The 12,651-nt window shown below is 46.7% G+C and overlaps 2 protein-coding genes across 2 annotated transcripts; one reads left to right on the top strand and one right to left on the bottom strand.

Moving 5' to 3' along the window:
- The first annotated feature begins 3,465 nt into the window (after positions 1-3,465).
- On the top strand, positions 3,466-5,342 carry IL27 (interleukin 27). The gene is made up of 4 exons (XM_072598634.1): positions 3,466-3,756; positions 3,877-3,975; positions 4,395-4,553; positions 4,663-5,342. The coding sequence occupies exons 1-4, from the start codon at positions 3,562-3,564 to the stop codon at positions 4,882-4,884; spliced, it is 675 nt and encodes a 224-aa protein (XP_072454735.1). The 5' UTR covers positions 3,466-3,561; the 3' UTR covers positions 4,885-5,342.
- A 538-nt stretch (positions 5,343-5,880) lies between these two features.
- Positions 5,881-11,296, bottom strand: APOBR (apolipoprotein B receptor). The gene is made up of 4 exons (XM_072598435.1): positions 11,194-11,296; positions 6,900-10,652; positions 6,429-6,706; positions 5,881-6,328 (listed from the first exon to the last, which is right to left on the bottom strand). Exons 1-4 carry the CDS (start codon positions 11,248-11,250, stop codon positions 6,259-6,261), a joined length of 4,158 nt encoding a protein of 1,385 aa, XP_072454536.1. The 5' UTR covers positions 11,251-11,296; the 3' UTR covers positions 5,881-6,258.
- Positions 11,297-12,651: the final 1,355 nt, after the last annotated feature.

Here is a 12,651-nt window from a genome sequence, read left to right as displayed (position 1 = left end):
AAGTGAAAAATGTCGAACATTCCTTTTCCTGCTAAGGAGGGGTCAGTCAAGGGGTCTTTAAGAAGGAAAGCTTGTTCATTCTGGAGGTGAAGTCCAGCATCCCCCTTGTATTGTCCACTTTGCTGGACCTTCCCTCTTAATACTTCTACACCCTTCTTAATCTCTCAGTGACCCCCATCTCTGATTCTCCAACTGCTTCCCTTGACACATTTCTTTAAAAACAAAAATTCAATTCATAGGAAAAAGAAAAGTCCTTTTCTCAAATAGCATCCCATTATTTAGGTGTTTTGGAAGGATCATACACCCTTCAGAGTCCTGGGTCTCTCTTCCTCCAGTGCCACTGGTTCCTGGAAACCCTTAGCTCTCCCTCCAGAGTGACTAGGTTCCTGGGGAAGAAATTGGTATTTTCCTGGCCTGGCCACAAAGGCCTGGAAAGCCAGCTCTAAGTAGTGCCCATGCTAAAGGACTGTAGGAGGAGGGGAAGGATGGGGAATCCCCCTCTGGTTTCTTTCTCACTGCTAGGGACCTAACTGGGAAATCCCATAGACTGTAAATGGAAAGTGGCAGCAACCGCCGTCGGGAAGAATAAGAAACCCCCAATACTGCCTTCCCTCCCAAAGATGGGAAATCCAGCATTAGAGAAGGACAGGAAGCTGAAGACAATCCTGGGATCTTAATGGGCTGCTGTGCCTAAGGACTGTAAGGATCCCTTGCCGGTCCTGTGTCCCAGCCATACTCCTACCTTTGGCCAGGATCTGAATCTTTAACACCAACCAACCATCGACTGATGAATAAAAGACTGATTCTGTAATCCCACAGATTTTCTTTTAATCCCAGCCACAAACCAACCCCTCATCTTGGTCATATAATGACTCCAATTCTGGTCACAGATTGATTCAGTCCTAGCCTCAAATTGACACCAAATCCAACCACCAATCCCTAACTTGACCATAGATGGATGCCAGCCATGGATTGGTTCCCTAACATTAACCATAGCCTGATACCCTAACCAAGCACAAAGTCTTACAACTGTCTACAGTCTGAAAAAGAATCAGAATGGAGTGTGAATCTTTCCCACTCTTGGCAGGGCGGGGGGTGGGGGGGGGGGAGGGGGCAGTGGAGGGAAGCCCTCAAAACTCTTTTCTCATGAATCGCTGTTCAATGTCATTTAATGGGAAGAAAGATAGCTTCATTATACAAATAGGCAAGAAATGGGCAGGTAATTTATGTCTGCAGGAAAAACAAATGGATGTACCATGCTGCTAATGCCACGAGTGTTCTGTAAATAGTCTGAACTAGTTAAAAATTTAGAGAGGATGAAATGATCCAAGAATCAAATTGGAGATGATAAATAGGAGAGAGGAAGAGCTGAGTCCTAGCTACCTAAGAAGGAAGCCAGTCCTTTATCCCAACCCTTATGTTGCCAAAAAAACTCCAGCCCCCTTGACTATGGGAAGGGAAATTACATTTCCCCATTTCAGAGGAGATCGAGAGCAAAGCCGAAAGTGTAAGTAGGAGGGAAACTGAAAGTGGGGGCTGGCGCCCCGTATAAGAACCCCAAGAGGGGGGATGGCTGGTAAGAAAGACATTGCCAGAAGATGAGAGACGGGAGCTGGCGTGAGTCATGGAATAGGGAGTAGACTAATTGAGCCTCTGGAATTGAGGGATTTGGGGATGAGGGGTGGGTTTGGGGATGTGGGGGCCAAGGGGCTTGTGGCATAGGGCCAAGTATCAAGGGGAAAGATTCCCTAAAAGAAAAGATAAAATTGAAGGGAAAAGAAGGCAGACTATGGTAAGGCAAAAGGGTGGGACCCTAGATCTACTGGAAAGGGATTGGGGGGGCAGGGTGCCTTGCTTCCAATAGAGGAGCATGGAGTTGGGGGCAGGGGGAAAGTAAAATCTGTAATGAATCTATAATCCAAGACTGAATGGAAGAATCTGTTTTACTTGGCATCATGAAGTCTAGAGGTATGAGGGGTAGAAATGGGCTATTCAAGGGCCAGTTCAGCTTCTGGTCATAAAACCCGTAGGTAAGCAGGTTTCTCCATTGGGTTTCAGTCTGCATGACTGCCTTCTCACAAATTCGGTTCTTTGTAGGGGGAGCTAGATTTCCTCTTCAAGAACAGTATTAAACTGGAGTCTAAGAACTAAGAATCACAGTGGTCCTCATCCCAAATGTAGGATTGTCTGGTTGACCAAGGAGAGTAATGCTTTTTCAACTCTCTTGATCCCATCCCCTGAAGGGCTTTCCATGCAACTGAGATGGGAAGACTAAGTCATCTTGGGTACTGGAACTCAGGACTAACTAGAAAATGGGGAGGGTAGGAATGAAGAAGGAAAAAGTCGGGTTAAGGTATAAGAGGTGGGGGCATTCCTTATCTGGGGAGTGGGATGGTTAGAACATGGACAAGGATGAGATCAAAGGCAGAGTTTTGGTTTGTGTTTCGAGGAGAGTTGGCTAACTCTAGTAATTACAGGATGTCCTTTTCCTGAAAGAGAAACCCCAGACCACTAATTATTTCAGACTCCTATCCTGTACCCCTTCCACAACTCCCCATTCCTTCCCTCCCTCTTCTGTTCCTCCCTCTAACCTTTATTTCTTTTTTCCACCCCCAATCCTGTCCTTCCAAGCTTTTCCCTTCCCCAATCCTTTCCGCTAACTTCCATCTTCTGTCTCTCCCTCTGACCCATATCTCTCTTCCCTTCCTTAACCTTTAATCCTTTATCTTTATCTGACCACTTTCCCATTATCCCTGCATTCAGTCCTATATCTCTGTACCCCTCTCCAATTCTCATCTCTTTTCCAAACCTTCATTCCTCCGTCCTTACAAGGTTCACCCAAAAGTAATTCTCTTTGATCTCTATCCCATCCTTCTTCTGACCCTATTTGTCCATACTCCAACATCCACTGTTTTTCTCTTCACTCCAACCCTCATCCCTCTGTACCCCATCCATTGATATTCCCCCAACTATTCCACCTGGCACCTCATGGTCTTCCCTCCCCTAACATGGTCTGCCAGTTTAAAGATTTAACAAACATTCAAGTGTCTTCTCCATAGAGAACACCATGTTAGATACTGAGGGAAGTATAAAAATTAAATAAAGCAGACTTTACTCTCATTCATGGAGCTCACAACTTGCACACATGAATGGACATACATTTCTGCAGTTCTTGCCCCACCTATCCTGTCTCTCTTGTCTACCTCTCAATCCTCATTCCTTTCTCCTTCTGTCTGTTCCCTAGATCTCTATCCTTATTCCTTTTCAAACTCTGATGTTCTAGATCAGAAAGGAATCCAATATATACTGGGAAATCTGTGTAGACCCCCAGATTTACCCCCTCACACACACACCTATCCAGCCAGGTAATAGGGAACTCAAACTCATTGATTCCTCAGAATTGAGATGCCCTAGCAGCCCCCTGCCATATTCTGGGAGCCCTAGTCCAGGCTAGTCTTTCTCTTAAGTCCATTAGAGTTGGAACCAGCTGTACTCTGTGTCCTTGGTGTTCCTCTTCAATTACTCACTCAATTCTCCCCTATTTTACTTTCTCTTGATTTTATGTTCTCCTCCCCTTTTCAAGGGTTTAATGTCTTGCTGCTCTCCTTGCTCCTGAACAAAGCTGTCATCTGGGGGTTCCCATGGCCTCGAGGGCAACCTCCCCATGGTTTGCTGGACATGAGGAATGAATTCGAGATCAGCCTGAGGCTTTCCAGAAAACTGCTTTCAGAGATCCGGGGTATTGCCCACCTCTTTGTGAGTTATCAGAATCCAATTGACTAAGGAGTGAAAAAACTTGCTAAGGTGTGGTTGGCAGGAGGTTGACAATGGAAGCCACCTTGGAGAGCTCCCCCCATTAATCTTTTTCTTCTACAGGCAGATACACATCTGGTTGGTGTGTCCTTGGATTTATTACCCCTGAGAGAACAACTTCCCAATGTCACCATGACATTCAAGACCTGGCTTCAACTTTCAGTGAGTTAGGGAAGAGGGTGTGTTGTCAGGATTGAAGATGAAGAAGCTCCTGAAGATGAGGATGGGGTTAGTTTAGGTGTGAGAATGATAATTGATGAGGGACTGAAGTAGGGGGTAGGGGATGTGACTGAGGTGGATAGGATAAGAGGAGGGGTGTGAAGGGCTGGAATATGGTATGAGGATAAGGATAGGATAGGATGGGGATAATGATGAAGGTATGTGATTGGGAACAAAGGATGAGGTGGGGTTGGAAGAAATTGCATAGGTGAGGGAATTAAAGAAAGTGGGTGGGCTGGAGATAGAGCTGGTGCCTGAGATGACTTCATGATTGAGTCAAAGCCTGAGTGTCAGGGTTCTGCGCTGAGAACTTTTGATCCACTGCCTTAACCCTATTCCCCATCTAATTCTTCCTTTCCCAGGACCCAGATCGCCTTTGCTCCCTTTCCAGACTTCTGGGCCACTTTCAGGCTCCTCTAAGAGAATTAGAGAGTCACCAGGGCTGGAAGAGTACCCTGAGGAAACGGATGTGGATCGCACAGCTGGACCTTAGGGACCTACAGTCACATCTCCATTTCCAGGTGTGGCCACCCCTCCCTCTGCCCTCTGGGCTCACTGATATCTAGAGTAACTCCCTGCTTTTATCCTGGTCTTTGAGAGACTCTCCTGATCCCTTGTCTCTTATCACAGATGGAGGCTACAGGATACAATCCTCTGGGGGATAAAGAAACTCAGGGTCCAGAGAAGAAGGCCTTAGAAAGACTTTCTCTCACTGTGCACCAAGTCTCCTGGCCACAGCTCCTGAGTACCTACCAGCTTCTCCGATCCCTGGAGCTAGTCCTTGCCCGAGCTGTCCGAGATTTCCTTCTGCTCTCAAAGGGAATTGCTCACGCACAGTCCCTGGCTACTTAAGAAGTACAGTCTACAGTCTTCAAACAAGGAGTGATGACCCTCTACCACCTGTATCACCTTCCAGGATTGTTTTCCTCCCTCCCTTACATTTGGTTTCCAACCTGAGGCCAAGTGCCCTGCCCTGAGCCATTTGGGAGGGAATAATCCCAGATTTTAGCCCAAGTACACATCCCCTGCCAGTGGTATCATCTCTGGTTAGGAGACTGGCATGTGCCCCTTTGGTTCTCTCCTGCCTCACCTGCTAAGCCCATTCCCATTCCATAATTTAAGAGCCCTTCAAGTTCAGGGAAGATATTTATTTCTTGGATATTTATTTATTTTTCAAAAAAGTGTTAGTTGTATTTATTCTTTTGTGCAAAAAAATAAAATGATTATGCTCCCTTGCATAACTCAGAGAGTGAGATCAGATACTCATTCCTGGGCAGCCTAATAATAAAACTCACAACCTCTCTTTCTTCTCTGAGCACTTAAGTCCTCTGTGTAGACCCTATAGCAGAAAGTACATGTACCTGGGAACAGGAAAAGAGAGGAGCCAAAAGCAAAAGGAGATAAAAGTGGAACGTCTTCAAAGGCAAAGTGCCCCTGATCATCTGCTACCCCTTCGATGTCATTGCTTGGAGTTCTTCCTTCTCCCTGGGGCAGAAGCATGTTTGAGGGGCCAGTCTGACCTTACTCAGCTGTGGTGGTTGCTGGGACAACTAGCCTTGTAGGATTTTAACAACTGCCCTGGTACTTCTCAGGCCCAGGGCTGCCTTGGGGATGGCAGTGTCCCTGCCTGGTCCTCTTCCCTAGTCCCTTGCTGGAGTTATCTCAAACAACTTAGCTCCAGGTAGCCTAGGCTGACATTTGTTCTAGGATCCCTGGGTTTCTGACACGTTCCCTCTCTCCCCTGTTTCTTGTCTGGACAGTATGGAGGTCATAATCCACCTGTGGACACTATGTCCTGAGGAGAAGTGGGGCTTCCTAAAGTAACAGGGATGATGGGCAAGTACCACATGAAAGTCAAAACCACCTTTCTTTATTTCAGACTTTCATCTGATCTGGGGGCAGATCCTTGGGTTCAAGGATGGGTGGAGGTAATGGTGGTGGTAAAAGCTTCAAGGTTATGAGACGAATGAATGTAAGTCTCTTTAATTCTTCCTCCAAGCTTCTTCTTTGCCTTCTTTGTTCCAATTCCACACCATCTGGGTGAGATAGGAAAAGGTACCAACAGCTGGGGCTTCCCTTTCTAGGGATCAGAACACATGACTAGAAGCCATCATGATGTAAGGAGATCATCCCAGGTTTGAAGGTAGGTAGGTTGTGACCAGAGAGCAAAGTAAGGGTGGGGAACGGTGGAAGAGGGGAGGGCTTTTAGGTTCATGGGACTTCAGGTTACTGGGGCTTGGGCCGTCCCAGACGAGCCTGTAACTCCTGCATCATGCTGGGATGAGCAAGTCCAAACCTGAAGGAGTAAAGAGGATCATGGAGAATTAATAGGTCATGATTGGGACCCAGGGATTGGTTCTTTTTCTCCTGCCTCACCCTCACCCACTTTTCCTTACCCATGGCCTAGGGGCCGTTTCCTTGCTGTGACTGGGGTCCCCTCTGGCTTGGGGGGACTTGGCACTGCAGTTTCCTCAGACTGAAGTAGTCTCACTTTTGGAGCTGGGGATCCCTCATTGGGAAGGAAGCCCAAAGACTCATCATCATCACTGTCACCTTTCTTTGGTGCTGGTACCCTTCGAAAAGAGGGGCGTGATCGGCGTTGGGAGGCGTTCCTGGAGAGGAGAACTCTACTTCTTGGAATGGAGAGGTCCAGGCATGGACCAGGGATGGGGGCCTGTGGGAAAGCAATAGAGAGGGGAATCTTGGGGTCATGTCCAAGGTTCAGTCCTAACTGATCCTTGGAATCTCACTGATGTTACTAGGTACTTTACTTATCATTAATATAAACAATGATGATTTACATTTTAATTATACTTTACAGTTGTCTACCACTTCACAGTTTTCAAAGTCCTTTCACATTATCTCACCTCATTCCAGCTGCTTTGGGCTTCATCAGCAGGATTGGGTGCAGGAGACAGCGTTAGTGCTATCGAGTTGGGATATGCTGTGGCTTCTATCTCCTTGTTTTCTGAAGTCTCCAGGGCTCCAGAGCCTGTATCTGCAGCTTCTTCTGTTCCCCTGCCTTGACCAGACTCAGCTTTCTCAAAGTCCCAAACTTTTGCAGTCTTCTCACTGGATTCCCAGACTCCAGAAGTTTCTGAGGCCTTGTCTTCATCTCCCCAGCCCGCTGCTTTCTTGGTATCAGAGCACCCAGCAGGCTCCAACTCCTCCTTATTTCCATCTCTTTGATTGGCTGCTTCTTCTAAGCTGTCACTGCCTTCAGTCTTCTCTGCTTCCGGTCTGCTGCCTTCATTAGCCTCTACTTTCCCCATATATTGGTTGTCCATGGAACTTTCCCCCTCTATAGCATGGCTCCCCTCAACCTTGGCCTCTGCCTGGGTGTCTTCCTCATACTGTGTCTCTTCCCTCAGAGGCCAGGTACTCTTAGAGTCCACACCCTGGTCTCCATCAACCCCCTTCCCTGTTGCCTTGTTTTCCTTGCCCTCTTCAGGCTTTTTCTCTGACTTAATCTGCCCCTCCTTCATCTCTTCCTCCCTCACAAACTCCACTTCCTTGTTGGTCATTACTACTGTTATCTCTGGTCCCTGACCGAAGGCAGATTTCTGTGTTTCACAGTTATTCCCTGTCTTCTCTTTCTCAACTGTCAAGGATTCTTCAACACCTGCTAAGCTGGTTTCTTGGTCTCCCTCAGATCCTTCCTCCTTCCTCTCCCAGGTTCTCCCAGCCTCTGATTCTTCTGCAACTGGGTCTTTCTCACTCATTCCCTCTGTTTGACATTCTTCAGTCCCTTCAGCCTCCCAGAAGCCTTTATTTTCTTCCTCCAATGTTTCCCTGACCCCAACCTCTAATAAATTTGAAGCTGGACTTTCTGTGGTCTCTGAACTTTCCTGGCTAATTTCCTCTTGTGAATTCCAATCTCTTTTGATTTCCTTCCAGTCTCTTTTCACCTTCTTCTCTGTCTCTTGGCCTCTTCCAGCCTCAGCCTCCTTTAAATTCAGCCCTACTTTCTCATTTACTATCTCAGTATTCCATGAACTTCTAGCATTTCCTCCCCAGACTTCTTCAGCCTCTCTATCCAATGTTCTGCTTCTTTTATCCTCCCTGTCCTGACTTCCCTCAGTCTCCTTCATCTCCTGGCTTCTTGGGACCTCTCCTTCGACCTCCCAGTATTCTTTAGCTTCCATTGCTTTCCTTGCCTGGAGTTTTCTGGTTTCAGACTCTTCTATTTTACAGCCTTTATCAAGCTGTGCCTCTTGGCCTCTCTCAAGTTCCTTCTCCCAAACTCCCCTGACTTCTTCCTCCTCCCTCTCTGGTTCTGTTGTCCCAGCCTCTTTGGTCCCCCAGCCTGTTTTAATTTCTGCCTTTGGAACTTCTTGCTGTTTGAACTCTTGACTTCCCTTAGCCTCCCAATTTTTCTCATCTTCTCTAGTCTGGGCTGTGGAAATTCCTTCCTCACCCTCACAGCCTCCTTTGTCTTCTATTTCTGTCACATGACCACTCTCAACCTCTCCTTCCATTATCTTCCAGCCTTCTCCTACATCTAAATCCTGTTTTTTCACTTCTTGGATATTTCCATTCTTTGTGTTCTTAATAGTTTGGGCACTATAGGCTTCTATCTCCCAGCCCTCCAAGGTCTCTCTCTCTGGAATTCTGAATGGTTCCTCCTCTCTTCCTTTGTCTTCTTCCTCTTTTAGATCCTGGACTTCCCTGGGCTCTTTCTCTGTTTCTTGGGCTCTCCCAGTTTCTGTTTCCATGTTCCAGTTTCCCACAATCATCTCCTCAGGGTTCTGATCTTCTCTGACCTCCACTGTCCCATAGCTTACCTTGTCTTCTGTCTCCAACTCTTGACTTTTTCCCACCTCTGCCTCTCTCGTTAACTTGGCTCCCTCTACCTCTTTTTCTGGCCTTGTTACCCAAGTTTCATCTGAGTCTTCTATTCTCTTGGACTCCTCAACATCCTGGGGCCTCCCAGGTTCTACTTCCCAGCCTCCCATGATTTCCTTAGCTTCCACTGACTCTGTCTCCTTGCTCCTACTAACATCATCAAATGTTCCTTTCCACACTGTAGTCTCCTGACTGTCTTGGCCTCCATTTTGCTCTGACTGATTCTCACAGTTTTCCCCATTCTCTCCCTTCAAGTCCCAACTTCTTTCAACTTCTATTCCTGATTCTAGAACTTTCACAGTCTCCTTTTTATCCAGGACCCAGAAGCCTTCCACTTCTTGCTCTGTCCCTGTTTTTTGGATTTGAACTTGATCTGGGAATATGTTTTCCTCAGTCTCTCTCTCCTTATCTTTCTTTTCCAAATCTTTTCCAGCTGCCTCTTCTGTGTCCCAGCCCCTTTGAATCACCTCTGTATTCCATTCTCTACTGATCTCCATATCCTCTGCCTTCCAGGTTTCCTCAGTTTCTTTTTTAGGACTTGTTTCTGCCGCCTTCGACTTTACAGCTTCCCTAGCCTCAGCTTTCTCCCTGACTGAAGTTATCCAGACCTCAAATTTTGCACTGTCTTCTCTCTCAGTCTTTTCTCCTGGATCCTGGACTCCTTGTAGCTTTTTAATATCTTTATCCACTGGCTTTATACCTTGGACTTCCCAAGTCACTTCCTTTTCCATTTCCTTTTTTTCACATCTGATCTCAATCCTCTCAGCCTCCCAAGCTTCCTTGACCTCATGCCTCTCTAACTCTTGTTTTTCAGGAGTTTCTACTTTCCCATCTTTCCCAAATCCTCCCTCCAGGGATCCATCAGGTGCCTTCTTGGTCTCATGACTTCTGGTTTCTATTTCTATCTTCTGGCCATCCCCAGGCTCTCCTTTTTTCATCCTCTGGGCTTTCTCACCTTCTCTGGCCTCTTGCCAATCTCTGACATTTCCTTCTATATCCTGTGTTTGCCTGTCCTCCCTTTCCTTCTCCCAGATAATTTCATTCTCAGGCCTTTCTTCAAGATATCCTGACTTCACTTCCTTGACTTCTTCCTTTTGCACCCCTACAGGTCCAGTTTCCTCCCATTTCCAGTAGTTCTCAGCCTTCCCTGTATTGACTTCCTTCTTACCAGGCTCTCGATTTTCCTTGCCCTGTGCTTTTGGCTCTTTACCACCCTTTTCTTCTGAGGCAAATCCTTCTGTCTCTAAGTATCCTTCAGTCAAGATCCCTTCCTTTTTGCATTCTCTAGCCTCTACTGAATCTGTTTTTTGACCTTGCTTGGGCTCTGTCCCCTTCATACACCAAGGTCCTTGGACCTCTACCTCATAGTTCCCTTTGATCTCTCCTTTAGCCTCTTTGGAATTCTTGTTGCTGCTGTCCCAAGTTCTACAGACCCTGGTCATCTCCTCATTCAGGCATACCCCAACCTCTTCTATCTCCCAGACTCCCTCAGCCTCTGATTCCTGGATATCCCTGACCTTTTTTTCTTTCCCTTTCTCCCAAGCATTTCTTGACTCTGACCCTCTAGAGGAAAAGATATCTTCCCTATCTCTGGAGCTGATCACTTCCTCTTCCAGTGCTTCCTTAGACTCCTCAGCTTGCTGGCTCCCTTGTGCAGTTATTTCCTGGAGTTCCTCCCTTCTCCTCCCATCTCTCCTGCTGAAGTATTCCTCCCTTTCCTCTGCAGAGGGAACTGTGTCCCCTAAGAGGTAGGAAGCAAAGTTGCTAAGGGATTCCTAGAATGAGAAAAGGAGGTAGGAATAAGGTGTGAGGGCAGAGAGTAGTGACCCTCCCTCAACTTTTTCTTCCAGCTACATCATGATTCTAGGGGAAAGGGGAAACCATGGGTACCAGGACAAGAAGAGTGAGGAGCTCATTTGAGAAAGATATTTCAACAAAAAGGAGAGAAAGAGAAAGAGAGAGAGAGAGCACCCAAAGGGAAGGGAGCTAAGAGAAGTCTGAGGAAAGTGGGAGAGGGAATTGGATAGAATAAGTCCTGCAGAGGACAGGAAAAACAGCAGACATAAAAAAAAAAAGGGTGTCTATGTTGAGGGTGAAAGTGATAGTATCAGGGAAACTGGAAGAAAGAGGGCAGAGGTCTGGATTTCCAGGAGGAAAAGGATCTTTTCACCGGGACAGGGATCAGGGATCTTGTGGGAGTAAGAAATCTGATTCCCCCAAAGCATAGATCTAGGATTCCGGGTTGAGGAAAGGGTGTTTGACCTCATATATTAGGGAAAGGAGTCTAAAACCCTGGCATGTCCTTGCCCCTCTCACCAGAGCCTCCCTCAGGGCATGGTGCACCCCAGGGAAATGAAGCCTCAGGAGTTCCATCGGTCTGTCTTTTGTCCATCCAGAAAGCCTGCAATGACCTTCCCCTCCCCAGTCATCCTATCTTCCCCTTAGTGTAGCTACTTCCTTTTCTGCCCTGACCCCTCCCATTCACCCCCAACACCATGGACTATAGAGTCCTGTACTTCAACAAATACAAATCTGTACCCCCTACCCTTTAAATCTGGGAGCTGTAAGTGCATGGATAGGCTGCTGGATACAAATTGGGGAGGGGGGACCTGGGGTTGGAGAGAAAAGAGCAGAATGCTGTCAAGATTGGAGAGGGTGGGGATATGAAACATGGAAACTAAAGCTTTGGTGACTCAATAACTGTGCTAATACACCTCAGCCGTTTCAGCACCCCCTAGCCCCAACTCAAACCACAGGCCCCTCTGGGAGAGGAAGTTGGGGTTTGTGGTTCCTGCTTCCATCTAAGATGAGGTACAGTAAGTGGGGGAAGGGAAAACAAATAGAGTGAGAACAGTGAGTTTATGTCTATGGGATGTCAAGGCAAAGGTTACCAGCTTCACTTTATCCCTCCAATCTTGCTGGGTGAAATTCCCAGTGTGACCCCCATGGACCCATCTGGGGCACTTATGGGAATTGAGAAACATGTTCACTCTAAGTCAAATAGAAGACTGAGCTCAGGAATGGCAGCTTAGACAGAAGTAAAGTACTTCAAGAAACAGAGGTCACATTAGTCTAAAGGCTTCTGCTGGCTATTTGGTTGCTGATATGGGTCTGACATATAAGGACGGAGATGGTCCTAGGACTAAGAACTAAAAAAAGAGTTGAACCCCCTTCTCCAGTAGTCAGAGTACCAACAGATGGTAGTAGAGCGTGAGGAGAACAGCCTGTCAGTATTATTTATCACAGCTTGATGACATCACTAGAACAAATACAGAGAATTGTGATCACCATGACTCAGGAGGGTTTTGATATGTATGTTCCCTCTCTAAAGCAGACAAAACAAATGCGAAAATCTGTACATCCCAGTGTATGGGCAAGGGGTTTTTTCTTGTCATTTATCTTGCTATGCTATTTAATTAGGTATCTCTTAAACTAATGTGTCTTCTGGTTGAGTAGATGTTGACCCTAAGCATGCCTTCAGCCTGGGGTTGCTTTCTTGGGGACCCTACTACATTCAAGAGAATTCTGGGCCACAAAGAGGGGCAAGCAAAGGGAAGTCAGAGTTCAGAGCACTGAGCATTTTGGGGGATGCCTAGAATGCTTCCTGGGGCAGAGTGAGTGGCTCTGGACTGTCAGGGCATTGGTAGATGCTGGAACTCTATACCTATCTATATTCTGGGAAGGAGGATCTTGTTAGTAGATTATAGACCTTTATAGTCAGATATAACAGGGAGGACTCAGGTTTAGGAGGGACAGAATCTTCATGAAAGGCAT

This window comes from Notamacropus eugenii, chromosome 1 (assembly GCF_028372415.1).
Source record: "Notamacropus eugenii isolate mMacEug1 chromosome 1, mMacEug1.pri_v2, whole genome shotgun sequence".
NCBI lineage: Eukaryota > Metazoa > Chordata > Mammalia > Diprotodontia > Macropodidae > Notamacropus > Notamacropus eugenii.
This window is presented reverse-complemented; position numbering and strand designations above follow the sequence as displayed.